At 43.5% G+C, this 27,013-nt stretch overlaps 1 protein-coding gene across 4 annotated transcripts in view; it reads left to right on the top strand.

The window, feature by feature from the left end:
• TENM4 (teneurin transmembrane protein 4) overlaps positions 1-27,013 on the top strand; it is a 799,143-nt gene that overhangs the window by 560,509 nt on the left and 211,621 nt on the right. For all 4 annotated transcript variants that reach the window (XM_053561449.1, XM_053561450.1, XM_053561451.1 and 1 more), the window contains 2 exons: positions 17,990-18,160; positions 25,531-25,745. In XM_053561449.1, the coding sequence (XP_053417424.1) occupies positions 17,990-18,160; positions 25,531-25,745 (386 nt within the window). The remainder of the gene's footprint in view (positions 1-17,989; positions 18,161-25,530; positions 25,746-27,013) is intronic.

The raw sequence follows: 27,013 nt of genomic DNA, 5'->3' as shown, positions 1-27,013 counted from the left end.
TTGTACAGCCCTGGCAGCAATGCTTTATGTTATAGCACTAATTGTTTTTAAAATGTTTTCTCCAAAAGAGATGTGGTGTAGAGTAGTCAGTAACACTGGCACTGTTCGTCGTTAGTAATGACAGCAGTCAGCTTTGCCTGTGTGCTGTCTGCATGCCTCTGTTGTTCTTAGCACGTTACTTGTGTTTTCTCATGAAGTCTCCTAACAACTCCATGGCTTAGTATCCCCAATTGACAGATGAGGACACTGAGCCCCCGTGAGCTCGAGTAATTTACCCACTGTCACGCGGTCAGTGTTTGGACTATGATCCACGCAGCCACAGGCACTCTAGGTCTTGAACTGATGCTTTTTAAATTTTTTCCTCTTTGGGGCTCACACTCTTAATTCTCATACCATCACTTTCCGATCCTAGTATTTAGTCTTTTGAATTTTTACTGTGTACCCAGCATTAGGCCAAGCCCATTATGTATGTCACCTCACTAGACCCTCACAACAATTCTGTGGGATGAGTATCACTTTCTTTGTTTTCTAGATGAGGAAAATAAAGCTCAAAGAAGTTTGCAACTTTGTCCAGGTCACACAACCAGTAGATGATAACCGAGATTCAACTGTGACTTGGGGTTTATGCTCCCAGACACTCTGCTCCAGAGATCCTGGGCTTGAACAGGCAATGTGGAGTCCCAGACCCAGGCTCTGTCCCTTGCTGGCTGTGTGAACTTGGGCAGTTTGCTTAACTTCTCTGAACCTCAGTTTCTACTTTGCTCATAGCTCTTATAACAGTTGTGGCTGGGATGATTAACACAAATACAGCCCAGGAAACCAAAACAACGTCATGGTCGACAGTGTGGGTCCTGAAATTAGGCTGCCTGCATTCAAATCTGAGCTCTGCTGCTTACAAGCTTTGTGACATCAGGCGAGTTGTCATAATCCCTCTCAGCCTCAGTTTCTGTGTCTATAAAATGAGGATAATAACAGTGGCTACTTTACTGCGTTGTCATGAAGTTCCAGTAAGATAATTTGCATCAAGAACCTAGCCCACTGCCTGGCACAGAGTTAGAAATTATTATTTTTATAGTATTTTTGGTACCATTAGTATCACATATAAAAGAGTATCAGGGACTCCCAAGTGTCACTGAACTTGGACCAGGCCTGTCTGCTGTAATGCCTACAGGCTTCCCGGCCTGTGCTGCAGCTGACAGAATAACCAGGGGAACCTGTCAGAAAACATTTGTAGGGACATCTTGACATTCTTAGGAAGCAGCCATGGGAGGAATCATCACTTAAAAAGTACCTCACATTATTTCTTTAGCTAGGACAAAAGTTGATCTTTGCTTCATTGCCATTTGCCTCTGTCCAGATAAAAGTGACAGCTTCCCTCGCAATCTGAATCTCTATGTAAAAAAATAGACACCAGGTGACGCAGAAGAGCCGTGGATTAATATCTTGAGGACTGTTTAAGCACCTGTCGTGCCAGATAGACCTTTGGAATAGAAGACGAAAAAGGCTTGTCAATATTATGGAAACCAGGAACAGCTTCACATTTGAAAGAAGATGTCAGTGTGCCCTGGCGCTGTTTGGTCATCCAGCCCAGGTCCCCTTGTAGGTCAGCAGTGCAGTGACCATGATCTTCTAAGGCAGCATGGTGTTCTCCTCAGGAAGACTCAGGATTTGGAACCCAAGCAAGTCGGTGGAAATCTCAGCTCTGCCACTCTTCACCTGTGTAACCTTTTGAGTCTTGGTTTCCTCTTCTGTGAGGTGGGAAGAATACCAGTACTGCTTTCAGAAGGTTGCTGAGCAGACTAAATGAAATGATGTAACCAAGGAGATGTCCTCTCTTGCTGGTGGCCGTGGGAGATTGTTGTGACCTTTCCAGGGGCCTCACCTAGACTACTGTGGGACTAGATGACCCTGTGAAGCCCTTCGTGGCATTTGGTTCTCTGCCTATAGGAAATTGCACCATAACGTAAAGGGTGGAGGCACAAACATTTGATGCAGCAGCCTCTGGGTAACTATAATGGAATATTCCTACACGCACAGCAGCTGTGAGGGATCCTTTTTAAAAATTAGGTCACATTTTCACCTCCACCAGAAGCTGATTGTGGATTATAAAAAAATAGAAAAAAAAATAGAACCCTTGCTTGAAGTGGTGATAGTTTAATTTATAAGTGAGAATGTTGCTAAGCTTAATGCTTAATTGCTGCTCTTCAAAAGGCAGCTTTTAGCTTTGCTTGTTGGATATTATTGCAGTTCTTGGCCTCAGAGAGGCTGAGTCACCCACTTCTCAAGGCTATCTGGGAAATATTGATGGAGGTGATCTTGGGCCTTGAGTGTGATTTGCATGGAATTGTGCAGGTTCTGTCAAGGTCTCTCACAGTTCTCGGTGCACGCTGGACTTCAGCAGGGCAGCAAGCCAGTCAGAGGAGATATTAGACTCCGCTTCCCTTGAGAAGGGAAGTCTAACTGTTCTCACGCCCCCATTTCTGCTGCATACTCAACCCCTAGCACAAAGCCTGGTGCAAGGTCGTTGTGCTTAGTGAGATTTCTTGGAGCAAAAGACCTTGCAAGATGGTTAAGACTGCCACGGCTAGTGTAGGCAGAACAGGACGGGCAGAAGCAGAAGCGTGGTGGCGTAACTATGCATTTTATGTCCTGGGGCTCAGGTGCAGGTGAAGTGGTTGTGAGATGAGTAGAGAAAAAAATTACAGAAAGAGCATCCCCCACCCCCATCAAATTATGTCCCTCTGGTTCAGCTCATGCACTGTCAGGACCTCAGATGCTGTTGTCTTCATATGCTTGGGCCTGTTGCACTTTGGGCCTGGGTGTTATTTGCGCATAATAAGGCTCATTTTCCTTCCTTTCTCTCTGACTTTACATCAGGCCTTTGGACAGAAGCTGTAGATTTAGTTTTATAGCCCACAGAATGGGAAATGGAGATGATTGAACATGGTCTTTTAGAAGGAGGAAAAAGTGATAAAGATATAGGATCCTGCATTAACACCTTTCTCTCCAAGATTGATCCTTCATGCTGCTCTATGGGAATTGCTAATAGCAGATATATATAGATAGTTCTCTCTATAACAGAACCCAGACAAATACATTCCAGCTCCCCAGAAGGAGGATTTAGGAGACCAGCAGGGTTCTCTGCAATTGTCTGAACTGCTACTGTAGGGGAAGGGGGCCAACTCGCTCTGCCAGGCTGCAGGAGGGCAGAGGCAGCCCAAGAGGTGACAATGATGGGAAGGCCACTGTGGGCTCTCGGGGAGAAGGTTCTAACAGGGGAGCCGCCCATGTGGAGTGGACTGACCTAGGTGCTCCTGAGTCTGGAATGAGAGGAGCAGGGATTAAGTCCCCAGCCTGTAGACCGATGATCTCGTCTGCCCCATCCTTCTGTCAGTACTGGCCAGGTCACCTGGGCAAGGACCTGTCATCCTGAAGCTATAGTTTCTTCATTTGTACAATAGGAATCCAAACGAACAAATGAAAGACTGGCTAAAGTGAAGCCACTCATTAAGTTCAGCTCAGCATGAAAGAGTGTTTTCCAGTTTGTGGACCTGCCCCAGGGTAGAAGAGTTTGGTGGTGATCTTCCTGGCAAAGGAAGTATTCGGGCAGTGGCTTGTGGGGTTGGTTTGTTTGATTATTCATTTGGTTTTATTTGAAAAGAGTTTATTAAAGAGGCTAATTAAAAAAGGGAGGGCTGTGTGTCAAGGAATAGTGCTAGCCCAGCCTAATGACATAGGGGTACTGTTACTGCTCAGGTGTGAATGAGCAGGGGAAGGGCTGGTTACCAGGACCTAGAGAAGGAAGCCATGAAAGACGGCTGCTTGGCAGGGATTGTGAGCTTCAGGAGAGGGACAGGGCTGAGGGAGCCAGGGAACAGACACACACGTCTCAGCCTCACTCTCTTCCTACCTACCATTTCCTCCCACTGGTGGAACCCACCTAGAAGCCAGACGCGAGGGGAGCCGCTGATCCAGGAGGCGTGGATCGGCCTTCCCAGGCACAGAGCAGACTGGAGGATAGAGCGTGAGTGTGGTGGGCAAAGGGATGACGCCATCTCCCCACCTGTTACCATTTCCTTAGCAACATGCAAGGCTCCGACTGTACTTCTAGGGCCTAACACAGGGTTGAGACCCAGACCACTGCTCAGGCAAGATTCCCTTACCTTTGACACTCTTAGCCACCAGGCCCAGACCACTTCCTTTAAATCAGATTTATCGAGATAAATTAACAGTTTTAGCTGAACCATCCTACGAATTCCAACAAATGGGTAGAGTTGCATCACCACCACTCCAGTCAAAACACAGAACATTTCTGTCACCCAGAAGGTTCCCTCATGTGCCTTTGTAGTCAGTCCCCTCTCCTCATTGTCAGCCTCTGGCCACCTCCCTGTAAAATTTTATAATGAATATTTTGTGCATAAAGGTACATTTAGCTACAATTTCCCATTTTCCCTATGTATGGTGACTTTAGGGGTAACTGGGATACCCTGTATTTTCATCTTTTTCTTTTTCTTATTATACTCCTGATCTTCCTGATACTGTTATAAATAGCACTTCTGTGAACATCTTTGTGTCTCTGCTCTGTTTTCTTCTTTGGATTATCATGGGGAGGGTGTAATATTCAGACTAGGATTCCTGTGTCACAGGTGTGAGCAGCAGTTCAAAGCTCTTGAGGAGAATTTAATAAAGAGGGTTACTGCTGGATCCTCTTCAGAAAGATAGGACTACCTTCCAGGGCCCCCAGCCAGGTATCCAGTTTCCTCACAGCCCCACCAGTATAGGACTTTGCGTCTGATCTTAGGTCAGCCAGGTTAATGGTGGGAGGTGGGGGGTTGGGCCACAGAGGCTGAAGGATCCCTAGAGTGAAACCACCTGCCACTTTCCATCCCTCTCCCCACAGTCAGCTCTTTTTCAAGCACTTAGCTTGAATCAGATGTCACTTATTCAAAGAAGCTCTTCTGAGCCCTCACTCTAAGCCAGGAGCCCAGTTGTATGTTTTTCTAGTACTCGTGGTATTCACACAATTGCTACTGAATGACTATGACATTGTTTAGTATCCGTCTTCACCATTAGATTGTGAGCTCCACGCAAGCAGACACTGTCATGTTCAGTGTCATAGCCACTGTTCCTCTACAACTTCACCCGGAGAGTGTGGCCAAGAGTTGATTTTACAGATTGTCAGATTGGAAAGGGCTTTTCCCTGAATCTTATTTTTATTCTAGGCTAATTACTGTGAAATAACATAATTTAATTGCACTTAAGCACAGAAAAAAAGAAGAAACCATCTCCCTGATGGCTGTTCTTTTACTTTGTGAATGCCTAGCCTTGTAGAGGGGAGCTTGAGTACACCAGGGCCTGAGAGAGAGGTGGGAAGCAGATCTCAGCCACTCTTCCAGGCAGAGAAAGAAAGGGGCAGTGAGAGGAAAGGTGGCTGTGGAAAGCAGGGGGCTTTTCCTTGCATGCAGTGCCTCCTCCCGTCAGTAAACCAACACAACCAGACTTAAACAGCTTCATCCTTCTAAAGAAAGCAGTAGGGAAGCGCAGACTCTGGACCAGATAAGGCCTGCACTCCAGCCCCAGCTTAGACAAGTTTTATAATCTCTCTGAGTCTTGGTTTCCTCATTAGTAGAATGCCAACTAATATCTAAGTGTTTTGAGCATTAAATGAAAGACTGTCTGCAAAGGGTCTAGGCCCATGGGTGGCCCATAGTGGGTGTAGAGGAAATTCAATTCTTACACTTCCCAGCATCTGGATCACCTAGAGATTTTAAGCCCTCTTGGGTTTAGCAGCCAAGGGCCATCCCAGGATATAGGGATTTCGGTAATCTGGGATTATGAAGGGGTAGCTTCCCCAAATTCAGGTTTAAAATGGTGGCGATCACTCACTGAGGTTATCTGCTAGATCACATCCTGGGCTGTGAGGAGCAGACAGAGCTGGGTAAGCTGGCATGGCTGCCCTGGCCATCCATAGTTTTAGGTAAAGCTAGATGTGTTAGGAGCTGATGGCAGTACCAGGCAGATGATTAACATATATCACTGATGTTTGAACCTTAGCCCATGGGATCCCGAAGGAGAGAGCATTTCTCTCTAACCAGGAAGATCAAGTGAAATTGCCCCATAAGTCATTGAGCTTGTAAATCAAGAAAAATATTGAACAAGAAGAGAGGAATGGCTTTCTGGAAGACGGAACAGCCTAAACAAAAGCAAAGGAAAACAGAAATGCTGGCTATTTTTGGCACCTGTGTCAGAAGACGGTACATTAACACATCCGCGTCATGGGTTACCTGTCTGTGGGCCTCTGTGTGTACTTCTGTTCTATTTTACTGCAGACTTTGAATGTAGATATACAGAAATCACAGTGAGTGCTGATGAGGTGCAGCTAGGCAAATGTGTAATACACACTTTGCCCTCCTGTGAGGTCTTTCGAATCCCTTGATCTTCTGGAGCACCCCACACATGGTATAGAATTATGAACTGCATTTCCTTATATTGCCCCCTCAATATGAAAACCCCCCTAACTTTTCTGTAATGCATTAAGTCTATGACATAGTTCTGTACACACACTTAATTGTATAGAACTGAAACTGTGCTGTTAGTTTCACATATAAATCTTCACATCAGTCTGTATATTAAGCACAGACTATATTAATTAGAATATTTGAGTGTCCTTTCTCACTATTAAGCAATATAATAGTAATGTTTACACTTTATAAACCACCTTCATTAAACTGAATCTTTCTGAGAACTTAGGAGATGGTTTTATATTATTTGCATTTCCATAGATAAAAATGCTGAGGATCAGAGTAGTAAAGCAGCACACACCTGCTGATGTGCTCAAAGAACAAGGACTCCACACAGAGGAAGACTCCTGGCCGGTGAGAGTTAGGGTGGCCCATCAGATGTTGTGTCCCGTGAACATTTAACATGCTCTGTTAAAGTCCTTTCTGTTCCGAAGAGATATGACCTCAAGTGTCCATTCTCAGAGAAATACTGTCAACAAAATTTGACCGAAATAAGACAGGTCCATATGACAATGAGATTGGCTTCTTTTCCCCTCATTTTTGTCATCTCCACTGTTTTATACCAAACCATTAAAGCAATGTAGTATAATGGTTAGTGACAGATCAATCTCTATTTAACCCATATCTGAGTTTATTCTGTACCTCTAATTAAATGGTAGCATTGGCCAAGTTGTTATACTTCTTTGAGACTCAGTTTCCTCACCTTGCAAATGAGGGTAATAATGCTACTTACTTCATAGCCCTTTGTGAGAATTAAACGATACCGTTCGTAACACTCGCAGCATGGTTCTTGGCACAGTATAGCTCCCAATTAACGGAGCTGCTGTGAACATTATCGTTATCATTGTTTTCATTGTCATGATCATTATCATGGTGCCTGGAATTCCACACTGCCTTAAACTTCTAGTCCACCTGCTGAACCCAACCAAGAGTCTATGTATCATCAAAGAGGAAAACCAGAGAATTCACATTTATCGAGTCTTATTCTGGGCACAAAGGCGGGGAAAGAAAGTGTGATATGGTCCCAGAAGGTTAGAAACTGCTTGTGGGGCAAGAGACCAGGAAGCTGTAGGAGTCAGAGAGGGACATCAAACACTCTGTTCTGTGAGATTTTAAAGTGTTCTTTCAAAATGCTTCTCATTATAAAGAAATATTATCCCAAGTTACAAATCCGGGTGGCAGGCTCCACGTTAAGCTGTCTGCCCTCATTCCTCTCACTGAAGCAAATGTTCCAAAGGGAAAAGGCCTATCCTAATAATATATACACAAATTAAAACTCCATTTGAGCTACAGTGGGGACCACCTCCTAATTAACTTTGATCATGAAAAAAAAAATCAGTTACATGGTTGGTTGATAATGCCAAAGGAAATCAGGGAACAGAAGGGTTGCTGCGCAGAGCCAAGTAATGGTACGTTTCCAGGTGGCTATGACGATGGAACACAGTAACAGGCATCGACTCCTTTTATAAGCTCCCAAGCACTAATTGAACCAACCTTTTTCTCCTGCTTCATTTGATCATTAGCACAAGTGAAGGAGGGGACAGTATGTCATAGCGAGAGGTGGGTCCTTTGCTCTGTCATAACATCTTCCATGGAGTGATGCTTTTGATAGCCTTGTGAATAGTGCTTACACTCAGATACAACCCTGCAGAGGAAGAAATCCAACTGGCAGAACTTTGTGCCAGTCCTCCCCTGGCTCTGGGGAAATGACAGGCGCTCTCCCAGACCCAGCGTTGTCTCGTGGTGCTGCTGGAGACCATTACTGCCACACATACCGGCAGAGCAGCTGGGGCAGGCAGGCCATCCTTTGGGTTTCTCTGATCCCTGGATCTTAGGCCAGAGTAGGAAGGACAGACTGTGGGCTTCTTACGAGGTTAAAGCACTTCCTCTGTGTGAGTTGCTGCCTTGAATGTCTGCACTGCTGGCGGTGATGTGATCAGAAACTGCACTTTTATTCGGATCGGGACTAAATGGAAGCCTTTTCCTGCGCTTCCTTGAGGATGATGTAAGAAGAGCTTAGGTTGTAGAGTCATTAGGAGCTGGTTTGGGACCTTGACACTGGTGCAATTGTAGACAATTCCGGAGGCTTGGTTTTCCAGAGATGTAAAATTAAGTTAATATTAATAACAAGTACTTTATAGCTCTGGGGTTTTTTTGTTTTTGTTCTTTTTTTTCAGTTTTTGGCTGGGGCCAGGTTTGAACCTGCCACATCCCGTATATGGGCCCGGCACCCTACTTCTTTGAGCCCCGGGCTCTGCCCTATAGCTCTTTTTTAAGGAACCTAATCTATAAAATGGGGTTACTAATACAGGCAGTCCCCAAGTTACAAATATCCAACTTACAAAAGGGGCAGTTATGGTTAACATAACTATTCCAACTTGCATACAAATTCAACTTAAAAATAAACCTACAAAACCTTTCTCATTTATAACCTGGGGACTGCCTGTAGCACCTACCTTTTTTTTTTTTATTATTGAGAAAGAGTCTTACTCTGTTGCCCTCGGTAGAATGCTATGGCATCACAGCTCACAGCAACCTCAAACTCTTGGGCTTAAGCTATTCTCTTGTCTCAGCCTCCTAAGTAGCTGGGACTACAGGTGCCCGCCACAGTGCCTGGCTATTTTTTTTTTGGGTTGCAGTTGTCATTGTTTAGCTGGCCTGGGCTGGGTTCAAACCCACCACCTTGGTGTATATGGCTGGAGCCATAACCACTGTGCTACGGGCACCAAGCCAGTAGCATCTACCTTAAAGAGCTGTGAGTTTAAATGACATGGTAACTGTGAATATACCAGCATTATGTCACATGTAGGATAAAATTTTAATTAGTGGGAGCTATTATTATTTTAATAATAATCCTCACTGCCTCTGTCTCCTTCCTTCCCTCCCTTTCTTCTTCACTGCTGTGGACAAGGTGCCAAATGGCAGAAATGGGAGGAATAATCCCAGCCCTGACAGAGGGCCATGTGATGCCCTGACACAGCCTGGCCTTTGGGTTCATTCCTCTGACTTTAGACTGAGGACAGGACTCCCTTCATGTGGGAAGCAGTGTCTGATGGAAGAACAGTGAAGGGCCTGGCTACTCTGCTCTTAGCAAGGCTTTCTGCTGTGACTCAGTAACAGGGTCCGAGTGGAAAGAGCTCTGAATTAGGAGTCTGAAGACCTGGGCTCAGCTCAGTCGCAGGCCCTGCCACAAATGCACATTCAAGCCTGAGCCTCTACTTCTGTGCAGTGAGTGGATTGGCAGATCCCAGGGACCTGGAAAGTCAGTTGTAACAACCACCTCCCACACCAGAGCAAACGTCCACCCCCTTGAGTCCTGTTGTGTCCTTCAGTTTCACAGTAAAGACCTCGGTGTGCGACAGAGAGGATGGTGGTGGTGGCATTGAGGAAGGCATCTGGAGGTAGGCATCGGTGACCACCAAGCACTGTCCTAAGGTCCCGAAACACATCACTGCTTTCCATCTCCATAACTCGTAGAGCTAGGTGATATTATCACAGTTATAGATAAGGAAACTGAGGCTCACAAGTGTGAAACAGGCACGTCGCTATAAACATCAGAGCCAGAGCAGGAGCACAGGTCTGCTGGGCAGCAGAGGCTGTGCTCGTCACCGCTGCACTTCACGGTCCTTTTCTTGACTGTGGAACCAGCACAGTGTTGGGACTGTGGCAGGGAGAGGTCAGATAACTGGGCTGAGGTCAGTCCAAAGATGGGAGGTGGCCGACTCCTAACTTGCTTACATACAGAAGAGTAGAGCCTGTGGGTGAAAAGTGCCCAGGAAAGACAGCTTTCTTATTCTATTACTGCAATGATAGCAGTTTATTCTGTACAAATTAGGTTTTGTTCCCAGTTGCCAGTGCCATCTGGTTAGACTGGTATATCTCCTTCATACTCACAGTGGGCACACCTGCTCCCTGCATCCATGGCTGACCGCGCCTGGTCCTCTGTCTCTGCCTTGATTTATAGAAACATGAAGCAGCTGTCTGTGACTCCTTGCTGAAAGTCCTCTTTCCCCCCAATGTTGCATTCTACAGAAAAATGAGTAACTGTGCCCGAGTCCATTCTCCCGAAAACACTGAATTTGGGAGTGAGAGACAGTAGCTTTGATTGTTGCAGTCAAGTTTATCCAGTGAGAGAAGGAAAAGCAATATATTTACTTGATTTAAAATTAGCCCCACGTAGTCACCAGTGGGATCCTGTCAGACTGTTTTATAGCAATTCTGCTTTTAAAAGCTGTTTCATCCACTGGGCAAATATCTCTAGTTCTCATGCCCAAAGTCTGTCAGCTGACGGGAGCAGGAGAGGACCCTCTGCTTAAAGACATTCGCAGTTGACACAGGAGGGAAATTATGGGGAACATATAAAAAGGAGAAAAAAGGTATTGTGATAGAGCTGGCTTAAAGTCTTCAGTAGATATAGAAATAGGGAAGTCAGCGTAGCACAGTGACAGTGATGACACAGCTGCCATTCACTGAGCTCCTACTAAGAGCCAGGCTGAGTCCTAAGCAAATTACATGCTCATCTCATTTAATCCTTTGAGGTGGGTTATTATTATCTTTATTTTACAGATGAGGAAACTGAGATTCAGAGGGGGTAAGTGCTCTACCCAAAGTCACAAAACCAGTAAATGAACAAGTTCTGAGTGCTTTAAATAGATCCAATCTGGCAGACTGACTCTGCCCCCAGCCAAGCTTCTTTCTCACACTTACACAGAAGGCTTTGGTTGTGGGGATCAGCCATGGGTCAGGCAGTCAGAAGTGAAAGAATGAGGGTCCCGTGCTTTAACCCTGAGAAGAGAGCCCCTGGACAACCATTTCAAAAGACCCAACCTGGCTATGCCACTAGCAAAGGCTTTGCTTTTGTTTAGAGACAGAGTCACCCTGGGTAGAGTGCTGTGGTGTCACAGCTCACAGCATCCTCAAACTCTTGGGCTTAAGCAATTCTCTTGCCTCAACCTCCGAAGTAACTGGAACTACTGTTACTTATAGCCACAACACCCAGCTATTTTGTTGTTGTTGTTGTTGTCATCGTCGTTTAGCAGGCTTGGGCCAGGTTCAAACGCGCCAGCCCCAGTGCATGTGGCCAGCACCCTAACCACTGAGCTACAAGTGCTGAGCCTGCTTTAATTCTTTTAAATTTTAATGTAATTTCAGGCATTATAACTCATCAACATTGTGATATGCCAGAAAGAAAGCCTGGACTTTGGAACCCATCAGATCTAGCTTAAAATGTCCTTATCACTTCTTATCTGTGTGTCTTTCGGCAAGTTGTGGTGTCTCTTCTGAGCCTCCAGTTTCTTCATTTGTAAAAAGTTTCTCCAGGTTTCTGTGAGGGTTAAATGAGAAAGCACAGTAGTTCCCTTTGGGTAGTGTCTGACCCTCAGCGTGTGCTCTAAGTTAGGATCCTGCCCTCCCCTCCCCCATTTATCCTTTTCTACCTATTACTCCTGGCACTAAGTTGTAGTATTTTTAGTTGCACTGAAGTGAGTTTGGAAACTAGAAAAGAATTCTACCACTGTAATTCGAAGCCTGGTGTCACTTTTATGTTTTTCTTTATAGATTTCTTTTTCACATGCACACGTGGTACCTGCTTATACAGAGATGCAATCAGGAAAAACATGCAATGCTGTGTCCTCCTGTTCTTCCCCCTTAACATTGGATCTTAAGCATTTTCCCTCGCTGCTGGTTGTCATAGTTATTTGTTATAATAATTGTCTTGTATTCTATCTAGTACCTGTACCGTAAATTAGCTAACTTGTTCTCCTGTTGTTAGAGGAGCATTAAAAGCATCTAGGTTGCTTCCCATTTTTTTCCAATTATGCTGCCACGTACATCTCTGTGTATACAGCTTCTTGGTGTGGAACATTTGGATGTTATGGCTTTGTAGCAAAACCAAGAACAGAACCTTGGGAATGAACTCTGTTGTTCCCCACCCCCACCCCCATTAGAGGACTATAAGTCAAAGAATTCAAGTGACTTTGATTTTATAGGAATGACTCTATTTTTCCTTTTTTTAGCTGAGCACTAATATGAACTAGAAAAATCGGTAGCTGTGTGGCTGGGTTTTCTTTCCCACTGCCTTCTGAAACCAAAAATATCACTTGAATCCACAGTTCCTTACGTCTCTAGTCACTCCCTGGAGCTGCTAATACACAGGTGCAGGTAGGGTCCTGTGTTTTATTTTTTGGAGGGGAAGTGGGCATCTCAACAGCAGAAACTCTTCTGTACTTAGGCTGGTGACTCCCACATAAAAACATCAGGACATCTTTGTCCACACAAAGACTTGCCTCCTGCAGGCCAGGTCTTGGGGGGAGGCTTCAACGTCTGAACATCTATGGAGCATTTCTTAAAAATGTCAACATAGAGCCTGCACTCTCTGAGCCATCTCTCAAGTCTCCCTAGGCAGGAAAAGGAGATGGGAAAATGTCAGCCTTGGGATCAGATTGACCAGAGCCAAGGGAATCAGAATGTCTCTCACCCTGGCTCCTGGCTTTTAGAAATCATTAACATTTCAATGTGGGTAATCTCTGTGAAGCCACTACCTTCCCACAGCCTTTTTCTCAACTCTTTAGCATCTTTTCACCTTTTTATTGAATTACAAACTAGTCTCTTGGGAAAAGCAGCGTCAAGTTTTTTATCTAGGTCACTTTCAGTGTACTTGAGAGTTTTGCACAACTGTTATAAAGACACAACACAAGATATAATATAGGTAATCGTAATGATAGGTGGTTATCATTAATTTTTCAGGGAATAAGGTGAATATAATGATTGTAATTTTTTTTTTTTGACAGAATCTCACTATGTTGCCCTTGGTAGAGTGCTGTAGTAGCATAGCTCACAGCAATCTCAAACTCTTGGGCTGAAATAATTTTCTGGTCTCAGTCACCCAAGTAGCTGGGACTACAGGCACCTGCCAAAACACCCAGCTATTTTTAGAGACAGGGTCTTGCTCTTGTTCAGGCTGGTCTCGAACTCCTGAGCTCTGCCCATTGCTGCCTCCCAAAGTGCTGGGATTACAGCCATGAGTCACCCGCCCGGCCTAATGATTGTAATTTATATTGTTTCAGTGGTCTGATCAATTCTTAGCAGGCTAGGGAGAACCATTTGTATTTCTTAGTTGTGTTTTTTTTTTTTTTTAATTTTTAATTATTATTTCTAAATCGTTTGGGTAATGTGCACTTACTGCTATGTACTGATTTAAATGAGGGTTGCTGTAGGTCAAGAAATATTTATTTATTATGACCATATCAGGACCCCCCAAACATTTGTTTCAAACTTTATTTGCTAGTGGCTTTATTTTGTCCATATTTTACCTTCAATTTAAAATAAAAAAGGTAAAAGAGGAGGCTTGGTTTGGGAACATAGGCTCCTGAGTTTGAAACTTACCCTATATTTCTACTGGCTCTGCAGTCTTGGGTAACTTACTTGACCTCTCTGAGTAAATCAAAGTATGTCATTATAGCTGTATGTCTATTCCAATTCCTTTATGTAAGAGTGAAAGTGAATAATGGAAATAAAGCTTTTGGCAGACAGTATGTGTTCAAATGCTGCTAATTTTGTTTATTATTATTATGACGATCAGAAAGGGTAAAGGAGAGTAGTCGCTTGATCATACGTATTTCATGAGCAGACTCTTGCTGAGCATGTCTTGTGTCATTTGGGAAGAAGAGAAGAGCAAACTGTCCCTCTCTCTTCTCACTTCCCCTCTCCCATGACCCAGAACTGTAAAATTAACCACTAGCCAAACAAGGAAATAATTGAGGGATCACTAGCATGGCTCATATTTAAGACCCTGGACCACAGATTAAGTGTCCCCTTTATTTTGACTTTAAGACAACATTGCTGGCCAAACTCTACATCTCTGAATCTCTGCCTCATCCTACTCTTGTGTTTAAACCGTAGATTTCAGTTAGCCATTTCTCATTCCAGTCTTGGTGACCCTGGGTTTCCTTTCCTCCCCACTGGCCTCCAAAATTATTTCTGCCTGGCTATGTTTCCTAAGAGAATCAGTCTAAGTTGGAGTCAGACACAGTTTGCTTTCCCAGGTGGTTTTCAGGAGAGCATCTTCCATAGATGACAGAGTTGTTGGACCTCTGTGACGGCCAGAGGTTCTAAGTGGACAGGAAGGGGAGCTGGCATCTTGGATTTTCTTGCCCTAACTAACTTAACCCTGGGACCCCAGACCTGTTGATCATTTTCACATGCAACACTTTTTTCCCTGGTTTATTTCTCCCCTCAGCATATTTTTTTTTTTTTTCAAGCAAGAACTTGATTTTGCATCTTGTTAAGAATAAGAGAAAGCTTTGACAATAAAAATGTTTCTCTTCACCAAGCTGTAAGAATTCTATTCATTCTGGGATTAGTTAAGTCTCATGACCTTTTAACAAGACAGCCCTTTTGCACACTCAGATGAGATAATTGATCCTAATGGGGAAAGAAGCACTACTCATTTAACTGCATACATCTGAGTTGTCTGTAGCTCAAACAGTTCTCCATTACCTCTGGATTTGCCAATATGCAGATTGAAATGGTAAAAAGATGAGCAGAGATGTGAGCTAACTCAGCCTCGGTTGGGAGAGCATTCATTCCCAGCAGGCAAGCTGAGTGTCCTGTTACTATCCTCAACAACACAGAGGAAGCAGCGAGAGTATAGAACACCTCTCATGGTGTCTGCTGCCTAAAAAGGTGCTCACTAAGCGCCAGCAACTGTGGTCAGTTCATTAGCATCAATGATACAAATACCGTGGTCAGAAAATACGCTCATCACACAGCTATACAGTTTGCAAAGCATTTTGCCACATATTTTCTGCTTTGACACGACAGTCTTTTGAGATTTCTATACCCGTTGCTCAGATGAGAGGCTCACCTAGGAAGTGGCAGTTAGGATTCAAAACTAGTTTTCTGGCTTCTGGTCCAGCACCCTTTTCCCTGCATCACAGTAACCAAAGCAAAAGCAAAAGATTGGATCCGTTGCTGTGAGCAGAGTGAGGCCTGCTAGCTAAAGCAGACCTGTGTGTGTTACTAAGGGATCCTGTTTGGACTAGAAATCAGAGGGGGGACCCTGTGCTCCAGGCTCCTCCATAGTTTGTCATGTCTTGAAGGCGGCCACACAGCCCCTCAAAGCCACCATCTATGACATCTCCCATAAACGGGGGCTGAGTAACACAACTTCTCCACCTCACAGGATTCTCAGTTGCTACCTAAAAGAGATTTAAAAGCCTTGGAAATTGGGTGATGCCTGTGGCTCAAGGAGTAGGGCGCCAGCCCCATATACCGGGGGGTGGTGGGTTCAAGCCCAACCCCGGCCAAAACTGTAAAAATAAAAAAAGCCTTGGAAACTATTTGATGTTTAAAAAGGGATGTCTTTATAACACCCTTGCTAGACACAGCTAGTGAGAGTTGGCCCAGCAACATGGGTAGAGCCTGAGCCTTCACACCAGGAAGACAAGCACTGATGGGTGTGTGTTCTCAGGGTTTGGACAATGTAGAGTTCTAGTCTAGACTCTGCCACTTGTTAGCCATTTAACCTTATATATGCTAGTCTTGTTGTGTATTAGTTTCTGCACTTGTAAATGGAGTCATTATATTCATCTTTCTTTGAGAGTTAAAGGAAATATTGCTTTAAATACTCTTAGCACATTGCCTGGTGCATAGTAAGAACTCAATAAATGATAGGTTTATAATTATCATCATTTTAACTAATATTTTGAGCCTTAACATGCACCTCTGTAAATTGGGTTTGGCAAGGTTGCCGTGAGGATTACGTGTAATGTATACAAGTTACCCAGCACACTGCCTGTCACACAGTTGGCTCTTAGTAAATACGACTTATGGGCCTTCATCTCTCTGTAGACCCTTCTCTATCTTCCTGGCCCTCCTAACAGATCAGTTACTCCCTTGGGGTCTTCTAGTCCTTCTGAATAGACTTTATTTGTCCACCTTTTCTACTTGACTGTAAGCTTATCAAAGCAAGGACTATCTAATTCAATTCTGGCTCTCTAGAAACTACCATAGAGTGGGGTTTCAGAAATGTGCATCAATGGAGCAATGGGGGAAGTGCTACCATACAGGATGCCATAGGAGTCCAGGGCCTTGAGTGCCTAACTCCATGTATGGGGAATTAGGGTAGGAATCCCGGAAGAGGTGAGTCTGGACCATATATAAGGCCCGAGTCCTGACTCCTAGGATGGGATCTAAGCAGACATTTTGCACTGGTTCACAAAGCTCTTTGGAAACAGGCTTCCTAGCTTTCTCGGGCACTGTGCATCTCAAGGAGTGATGTTCATTCTTTGGCATCCTATGGTCTCTTCCAAATTGTTGTACAACTATTTAGCAGTTGCTCTTAGAAAAAAATATAAAATCTAAATGCATGTACGTGGTACAAAGTAAAAATGTACAAAAGATGCATAGTGAAAAGCGAATCTCCTTTCTGCCTCCCCCCATGCTACTCTGCATTTTTTTCTCTCGACACACCCACTATTACCAGTGTCTTTCATGTATTTCCAGAAATGTTGTTACACATACAGGGATTTTTTTTAACCCAAGTGTAGTATAGTAAATACACTTCTGCATATTATAGTTTTCCTTCCAGAAAAAATGCATAAAGAGCTTCCTCACCCATTTTTATGGTTGCATATGATTTTGCTATGGGGATATCACTTATCTTGCCCCTTGTTGACAAACTGGTTTTTAATATTTTGCTGTTACAAACTGTGATGTGGTGAATACCTTCATGCACATCATTTAGCGTATGTATGATATATCTGGAGAAGTTTGTAGAATTGGAAACTTTCGAACTTGGCTAAAGTGTGTGTTTTAAATGTGGTAGCTTTTATCAAATTGCCTCCCTAGGTTTCCACCAGCTTCTTCTCACACTAGTGAAGTATGAGAATGCTTGCTTCCCATTCTCTGCCAACATAGTATATTTTCAACTTTTTTAATTTTTGCCAAACCATATGTGAAAAATAGTATTTCAGAGTTTGAGTTACATTTCCTTTAGTATGAGTGATGCCAAGAGTCTTTTCTTATGATTAAGAGGCATTTGTATTTCTTATTCTGTAAACTGTCTGTTCATATCCTGTGCCTATTTTCCTACTGAGTTGTTGGACTTTGCTTATTACTTGTAAAAGTTATTTTTATGCTAAAAAAATTATCTCTTTATGATACAAATTGCAGTTGTCCCCCGAGATGGGTATTTATCTTTTGAAGCAAAAAGCCAAGAGTTGCTGAGATTCCTCCACCCTCTTCCCCTCCCAGCTCCACCAGACTGTGAGCCCTTCAAGGGCAAGGTCTGAGCCTCCATCCTCTCTGTGCACCCATTCCCCTTGGCAGGGCCCAGCACCACCAGAGCTCTCTCTGGGGCTATCCTATCTCTCCCACCCTCCCCACCCTCCCCACCCTTCCCTTCAGGCTTGGGAGTTCCATTTGCACCTTCAGCAGAAAAAGATGACTTTTCTCATTGCTCACCACAGCCATGCACCTGTTTGGCCTAAACTGGCACCTGCAGCCGATGGAGGGACAGATGTATGAGATCACGGAGGACACAGCCAGCAGTTGGCCTGTGCCGACGGACGTCTCTCTGTACCCCTCAGGGGGCACTGGCTTAGAGACCCCTGACAGGAAAGGCAAAGGAGCCACCGAAGGTAGGGTTGCTGCCTTGTCCGTGTTGTGAGTCCTCTCTGTCTGCCTTTGAGCCGCGGAGGTCGCCGTTGTGCACACCGCGTGCCTGGCTCACAGCTCCATGCTCTGGCGCTTCCTCCATCCCTCCGCCCACCACACCGGCTGCCAGTCCACCTTGTATTCATCGCAGTTCCTTGTCACTGACAGCTCATGGGGGGCTCTGGCAGGGCTGGTGCTACTCAGCGGTGTCCTATCCCATGCCTCTAGGGGGCTTCACACTGCTGAGGTGGCCGTCTGTGTGAGGTCACACGAGCCCTTCTGGGCAAACCTTATGGGACGAGTGGGTATCTGTTGGGGAGGGGTATGGTGGGTGTCATCATGGAAGGATTTGGGAATCTTGTGGTGTAATGGAAATACCACTTCCAGTGGTCTAGCATTTACTAGCCATGTGACCCTGCGATCTCAAGTCACTCAATCTTCCTGAGCTCCACTTTCCACATCCGCAATAATAGCGGTAATCTTTAATGTTTGTACAGCATGTTCGTTTCAAAGGTTTTTGTCAAGAGATTGAATCCTCACAGAGATCCTGTGAGGTGAGTATAATTATTTACACTACCCCAGATGCAAAAACTAAGAATTGCATTAATTATGTGACTTGGCCAGAGCCACATAGCCAGTAAATGGTAGAGCCTGGAACATGAGCCCAGGACCATGACCCCAGGGCTCTTGTTGTCTCCATAAGCTTCACTACATGACTCAGCCCACGGTTACAAAATGCTGGCGGATGTGTGGATGTGAAATTCTACCGTACAGTGTGGCATGAATGTTTCTCTAACAATGAAGGAAATGGTGGTGACATTTGGGTTTGACATTCTCAATTGGGACATCCACAGACCCATGCACCCATATTCTGAGAGTCTTAGAGGTCTTTCTAACATGCCATGGACACAGGTCATTTCACTGTCAGCCAAGAGTGGCACAGGCTCATAAAGACTGGAACCAGGAAGGATGTCAGAGCTAACAGGCCAGCCTGGCTGTCGACGTGGTCAGGGACATTGCTTCTCCTACATCTGCTATGGCCTGCTTTACTTCTCTGGTGTCCCCTCAGTCACAGAGTGGCTGTAGCTTCCTCAAACCCTCCCTGCTTACATCTTCCTTCCTCTCAGCTCAGTTAACTTTGAGGTCATGGCTTCTGAGCTTCCCTGTCCATACAAGGATTTGCCTTCCAGCAGTCAATTTGGCTAACAGGGTGGCATATGTTTGATCTTAGTGTCTACTCATGACCTCTCAAGTGATGATCCTAAAGGCCAAAGTCAAATCCTGGCCTGCAGTCATCTTTAAGGGAAATGGGGCACAGAACCAAGCTGGAACCCCTACCCAGTATTTTCAGCAGCAAAATCAGTCCTCTCCTTTGCGTAGATTTTAAGACTTAAAACATTGAATAATTTCTACTTTATTTATCCCTTATTAGAATATGGAGAGAAGTATCATGACTGAGGCTGTGGGAGGAGCTCTGAGTTATCAGAAGCCCTGAGCTCACATCTAGCGGCTGCCACTGACCTGTGGTGTGGCCTTAAGCAGATTCCTTGAACAGCCTTTCTGGATATCATTTCCCTCCTCTTCAAAAGGAGGTTATTGGGCTAGATTCTCTCTATGGTACATTCTCATTTGTAAGTTGTGTATATAGAATTAGTAATAGAATCATCATATAACTAACTGGACAGTTCTTCCAATTTTTTTTTTTTTTCAAGTTGACCCTGTCATGGTCCTGCTTGTTGTCATGTGACACCCATGTCTATAGTGTCAGATGGCAGGTTACTATCACAAAGTGACATGTTTATTGTAGTTCAATTCACAATCACCAAGACGGGGAATCAACCCAAGTGCCCATCAACCCAGGAATGGATTAATAAACTGTGGTATATGTATACCATGGAATACAATTCAGCCATATAAAAGATGGAGACTTTACATCTTTTGTATTAACCTGGATGGAGTTGGAGAGCATTCCACTTGGTAAAGTATCACATGAATGGAAAAGCAAGTACTCAGTGTATTCAATACTAGTATGAAACCAGTAGACAAACTAATACACACCCACAGTAGAGAAAAACACAATTAATTTCAAGTGTGTATGGGGGAGGGCAGTTGAGAGAGGGGGATTAGTATGTTCTCACCTAATGGGCACAATGTAAGGGTATATAGCACATCTCCTGGGTGAGGGGCACAACTACAACTGGGACTCTACCTCGCTAACACAAACAATGTAACCTCATCATCTGTACCCTTATATTAATCTGGAAAAAAAAAATACCGCAAAGTGAAGACTGTCTTACATCAGCATGTGTAAATGCAGATTTAAAGTATGCTCAACCCTTAAAGAACTAGTAAAGGGTCTCATTTAGCAAAATATACTTTCTTGCCTCCATGATCTCTATCAAACATTCTTTGATACGGCAGTTGGATCTATCTGAAATCTCCCATTCTAATGAAATTAGTTTGTAGGCTGTTTAGGTATTATTTTGTTTTTCCCAAGGAGCAGGAGGTACAGATAAGAGACAAAATAAAATTGGACCAGTTTATTGGTTTATTTTAATTGGAGTATTTTTGCTTAAAGGGATTATCTGTCATTACTGATGCAAATGGAAATCCTGTTTACAAACCCCTTCAATGCAGCGCAGTGCTGGGAAGTGGTCAGCATCGAAAGCAATTACTGTGGAAAACCATATCAGTCTGGAAAATCAGAGGACAAATCTTCCTATAGTTTATGGGAAACCATATGGTTCTCAATTTCTTTTGCCCTGTCCATACCACTGTCTACTCAGTTTATGTTTTTAATTGTGACGTTAAAAATGTAGACCCTTAGACACATCTCAATGGAGAAAGTCTTTAACACTGATGTGAGTACTTATTTCTTGTCCCATCTAAGGGTATTTGAGAAGAGAGCAGATTCCAGAATTAAGATTAGAGTCCCTTCTCTGCAGTGATGGGGGAAGCAGTGTAGGAGGACAGAGAGAAGATAAATGGGTCATAGGGCAGACAGTTCAGGGTTTGGACTCTAACCCTGCCTTATATCGGCTTTGTTAACTCATCGCAGTTTCTGCATCTCCTCTGGCCTCCTCTCCTTTCAAAGCCGAGGGTAAAGAAGCACCCAACAAATGTTTGTTCCTCCTTCTTGTCCTCTCAAATCCCAAGCCATCCCATATAAGCCATTAGCTTTCCCCAAATCCAGACTAATGGTAACAATCCTGCAAGGCTTTAGGGCATTTTTGAGTATTTTTTAAAGGATGTATATATTTTTAATTATATAAATTAAATATATGATAGTCCCAGTATTGTAAATGTTCACCACGTATTTGAGAATGACATCAAACTGCAAATTCATGCTATATTTTCAAAATGGCTATAACCATCTCAGGGTTGTCGTGAGACAGAAACCAAATACAGCAGCTTTTCAAAGTAAAGCCACAAGAACTTGTGTTATGCATTAATGGGGAAGGGGAAAAAAGCATTGAATAAACAAGCATTTCTGATGGTTGAATTGGTGGGCTAGGGATAGCATTTTCTTTCTCCGATAAAATCAAAATTGCCCATCAGTTTGAACCATGCAAATTGCTGTGCGCAGGCTCAGCTGGGCTCTCCAAAAGGGAACGGCTTATTTTGATAACCAAATAAATTTCAAACAGTTGCTAAGGAAACTAAAGGATTCTTTGTGCGAGTTATTGCATTGCAAAGAATGAAAAAGGTGAAAGGAGAGTGAGGGTGTTAGCTGATTAGGAATTTAGAACCTGTATGATGGGTCTCAGTTCAGGAAAGTAAAGATTATGATTAGGAAGTGCAAGGAATTTTAGTTCTTCCATATCTTGCTTATTTGACTGAGCTATCCAATCATTTCTGCAGTTTGTTGTGAAATTTCTTTTATGGGGTACATGATTGCATATTTGCACAGCATTGCTATAGGAAGTCTAAGTCTGCCTAGATTTACAAAGCAAAGGATTGTCACCAGAGGAATCTGCCCTGTGAAACCTGATCTTGCTCTTCGGGGGGGAGGGGGGGTGGAGAGGGGCGTGGCGGGGGGGAGGGTTAATTCTGAACTGAGCTCTTTGTGCTGTTTAAGCCTCTGGGGGTACCCAGGAATGGTATAGGATCCTTTTCATGGATGTCTTCAGAACCTCATTATTGCCCTTTAACTTTGAGACCTGTCTGCAGTTCCAGTTCATAAAAATGATCAACCTCTTGTACATTAGGATGCTAAAAAGTTCGTAAATGGGCCTTGGATCTAGCTTGCCTGGCTTTGATATTTAGCCTGCTGGGGCTGTGAATTCAGCTGGACTCTTGCTCTTCAAAAGTGTCAATGCACCCCACCACCACTAAGAAGGTCTTCATAGAGTTTGAATTAGTCATTCAACTCAGTGCTCTCAGAAACCATATTCTAATAAATAAAGAAGGAACCTGAATGGCTTAATCTCTAAATGGTTTCTTTTTAAAAAATTTTTATAGAAACAGGGATCTCACTGTGTTGCCCAGGCTGGTCTAAAACTCTTGACCTTAGGTGATCCTTCCACCTTGGCCTCCCAAAGTGCTGGGATTATAGACCTCAGCTACTGTGCCTGGTTTCTAAATGTTTTTTTTAAGCATTGTGAGACTGAGTATATAGATTTTAATACTATTATGAGAATTAACTGATACATGTGAAGGTCCTGCCAGTGTGGTTGGAGCTCATTAAATGGTAGCTAATACTACTAGTCATACCACTTCCTCTGTGTTTGTCACTATCTCTACCACTAATGTGTGTATTTTTTTATTATTATTGATTTTTTTCAGAATGTAGGTAGGGATAAGAGGAAATTTATATGCAAGACTCTCCTCCTCTACTTGCTCTGCCCTCTGCCCTCCCTCCTTACTCCACCAGGGGTAGGTGTGCTTCACAGTGGGATATTTTACATCCTAATCCTCACACCGTGGGACTCAGAATTAAGGTCAAAGATTCTTATAAGAGCTAGAAAGTGAAAAACAATAACGGTTTTCAAACGACAAGAAAGGAGGAAGGCCTTTCACTCTGCCAACCCTCAGCATAGCTTCCTGACAACTCTTCCCCACCAGTGAAGGTGAGCAGCAAGCTACTGGCTCTTTCCCCTCAAGAGCCCCCAGCCCAGGCCTGTGGCTGGAGTTGCAGACCCAGCAACCCGAGGCCCTCCAGTTCCTGGTGGAGGATATGCCCTAGACCAGAAGAGTTACTCTTTATTTCATCATATACACACCCAGATAATCCCCACCCCCCATCCAGCCCACCTAGGTGAAATACTAGAGTGCTGGAAAAGAAAAGTCACCTTTGTCACCTCCTGGGGGCCTCCAGACCTCTGAGCTTGGCCTCTGCCTGTAAAGGCATTAGAACCTAGCTGATGCAGTAGCTGGCTCCTAAAAATACACTCACTGGGGGAGAAAATGAACTATGCAGGGTTCTCCGGCTGCATGCTAAAATAGGGAGCAGTTTTCCGTTATTTATTTTCAGACATAGGAATTATTTGAATGCAGACAATTCTCAAATCACATCAGCTCTGACTCCCACCTACTCACAAAGGAAATGAGTCCTAGGAATTAGCAGTATGGCACTTACTTCTTTGCAATTTTAGGAGTAAGAAGCTCAGAACTCATCTGCTTGTGTTTCATATTCCTTCTTAATTCTGCCTCCCTGGTAGAATGAAAAGCTCAGGGTATACTGTTTTCTACCTATTATATAGAAAGGCTGTGATATTGGTGACCCAAAAATCATATAGGAAAGAATGTAATTCTCCTTAATGCTTTGTGAATTTGGCTTCTGTCTTTGAACTTTGTGAATCACAGTGTGGTGGTTTGTGTGTCTCTTATTTTGAAGGTAAAAGTCTGGAGCACACTCTTTCCATAAAAGAATGAAATGCAAACTCTTTCCCATGCTAATTACAGAATACTAGTGGTACTTTTATTAATAGTGTGTATTTTAACTTTTTTGTTGGCATATTTTTAATTAAAATAACATTTAATGGTTTGAAGCTAAAGACCTGATGTTTCTGCCGAGGAGGAGTTTATATGGCAGTGATAACATATGGAGAAGTTTAACATTTAAATTGAATTTTATCATTTAAAACAGTAAAATATTTTATGACTACAACAATGCCCTGCCAGGCTCCATTTCAGCATCGAATGTGTTTTGTAAGGAGTCTTACAAAGCTAGAGGAAGAAAGACATTTTAATTTCTTATTTCCCAAATGCTTTTTCTAAAAAGTTCCAAAATGTGTTTTCTCTACAAGTGAATTCTTGTTCTCTAAATTGTCTCTACAAACATCTCTAACACACAAAACCTTGGAACTAGGATACCCAGGAAGTCCTTTGTAATGAAAAATAAAATATAATCTTCTGATCTGATTTTGGGCTTTCAGTGCTGTCAGGGTGGTCTTTCTAACATCTCTAGAGTCTAACATCCCTAGAGTCCCCCCACCCCACTCTTCAAAAGGCTGATATCTGGCAGGAAGTTAGGGTTTCTATTTGTCACATGTGAGCATTCAATTACTAAACAGAGGAAGTTTGATAAGCAGCCCTCCTTCCTAGCACTTTTTGCCCCCACAAAGCTGTCATTCTTCTGATTGGTGATGGAAATGGCCAAGAGACCTTATTCCTGACCCCAACCCCCAACATGAATGCTGTGCACAGAATTGGAAAGCTGGGTTGAATTTCCAAGTATGGCACAGACTTTGTATATGAACTTGAGAAATTCCCTCAACTTTACTTGCTTTAGCCCAAAAATGATGTTCACCCTCATCCAAAGGTAAGCATTTTGAAGAAATAGTTCCTCCATTCAGAAGTATCCTTTCCCTCATTTTTTCCAGCACATAACTCTGCCCCAAGCACAAACTCCAATTCACATATCTTAGCCTCAAAATTTGGCTTCTATTTTATACACGCACTAGTTAACACTTCCCATTGCTAGAGGAATCATTCTGGGTTGGAAATTGAACAATAACACCTCGTTCCCCCATCCTTTCTGTTTTACCAGGTTCCCCTTGACACACACAGAAAAGCACAGAGTTATTCTTATGAGACCACAAATGATTATTTTTAGGATCAAAATATATCTTAACAAGCTGTGGAATTATGCAGTAAACAGATGGCCCTTGGGGAGGACCCATACTGCTTTGGAAGAATGTATATTTTTAGCAGAGCAATTTGAGCATCGATAGAGAAAAAAAAAAGTTCTGGACTTTCTTACTCCTCCACGGGAGTAGCGAGGAGCTGGCAGCAGAAACCCGTGGAGAGGAGGTGGAGGCTGCGTAAGTCCTAGGCATTCAACGGCGCTCATTCCTTGCTTCATGTGTGGCTAACTGCGATGCTTTGTCTCCCCTTCCCTGTGTCTTGGTAGGAAAGCCAAGTAGTTTCTTTCCAGAGGACAGTTTTATAGACTCTGGAGAAATAGATGTGGGGCGACGAACTTCACAGAAGATCCCTCCTGGCACTTTCTGGAGATCCCAGGTGTTCATCGACCATCCTGTGCATCTGAAATTCAACGTGTCGCTGGGAAAGGCAGCTTTGGTTGGCATTTATGGCAGAAAAGGCCTCCCTCCTTCACATACTCAGGTAACCAGAACCCCCACAGACCCCACTGATCTTCATGGGCTCTTACCACCAATGTTAACCCAGAGTTGAGAAGCCCACCCTAGATCCTGGAGCCTGAAGGGCATTGCATATATTTTGTAGCCCGTTCATCCATTTGCCCCCTCTTGGACCCTCCCTTTCAGTTGAGTAAGATTATATCCCTGGGGCTTAAGAGGAAGGAATTCTAGGAAATCACTTAATGGCTTTTCTGCTATTACCTAATCTCCTAAATTAAATTATCCAGGAAATGTGATCTAGAGAAAAAAGCGTGCACTTTGGAGTCAAACAGACCTGAGTTTGAATCCTCTTGTTATTAGCTTTGTACCCAGGGTTTCCTGACTTATCCTCTCAATGCAAGTTTCCTAATCTATAAAACACCAGTAACAATACCCACTTTGCAGGGCTGTTGTAATGAATAAAGGATTACGCAGGGCAGCTAGTGCAGACCTGGCTCAGAATAAAGGTTGTTTTCCTAGCCTTTCACATTCATTCTCTCTCCTTCAGGGTTAAACATTTACTCAGGGGCAAGGGCACCAGAAACTCTTTTAGAAATTAGTCCATGGTGATGGTTTTCACCAAGTTAATCAAAGACTTGTCCAAGGTCCTCCAAGCTCTAGAATGGGAGAAATATAAATCATAAGCATCCATCGGGCATTCCTGGACCAAATGCAATCTTCCTAGCTCCAGTAGTTATTTCATATTTTAATCTAAAGCTAAACAGATGCATTGTCTAAGGAAAGAATCACAGAAAAATAGAAAGGCCTGGGCCCTGTTGACGCAAAACTGCCCTGGCCTAGACTTCGTATCTCTAGACAGTTTTATGTCAAACAGGATAAATAGCTATCTTGTTGGTTTGCTTTTTAAAAGCTAGATAGATAGATAAATACTCAATTTGTTTGTTGGAAGGCCAGTAGGCTCAGCTACCCACCTGTTGTTAACACTGTGTGACTGACTTCTGGAGTCTGACACAAGCAGTTTCCAAGTAATTGGCAATTGTGTTTGACACAGCATGTAATTATGGATGGAGTTTTGAGCTGATCCAGTTTAGTCTCCCTCACTTTGCTCCCTGAAACTGAAACCCTTAGGACTATGGACAAAAGAAAAATAGATAAAATGAAATTTTCATTTGCACGTGACAGTCATTCCAATCGAGTCCAGTGCTCCGATCCCAGTCCCAGACCCTCAAGATTCCTGTCCTTACTTGCACAGAGTTCAAACAATTACAAAGCGCCTGAGTTTCTAATCATGGG

This window comes from Nycticebus coucang, chromosome 14, assembly GCF_027406575.1.
Source record: "Nycticebus coucang isolate mNycCou1 chromosome 14, mNycCou1.pri, whole genome shotgun sequence".
Lineage (NCBI taxonomy): Eukaryota > Metazoa > Chordata > Mammalia > Primates > Lorisidae > Nycticebus > Nycticebus coucang.
This window is presented reverse-complemented; position numbering and strand designations above follow the sequence as displayed.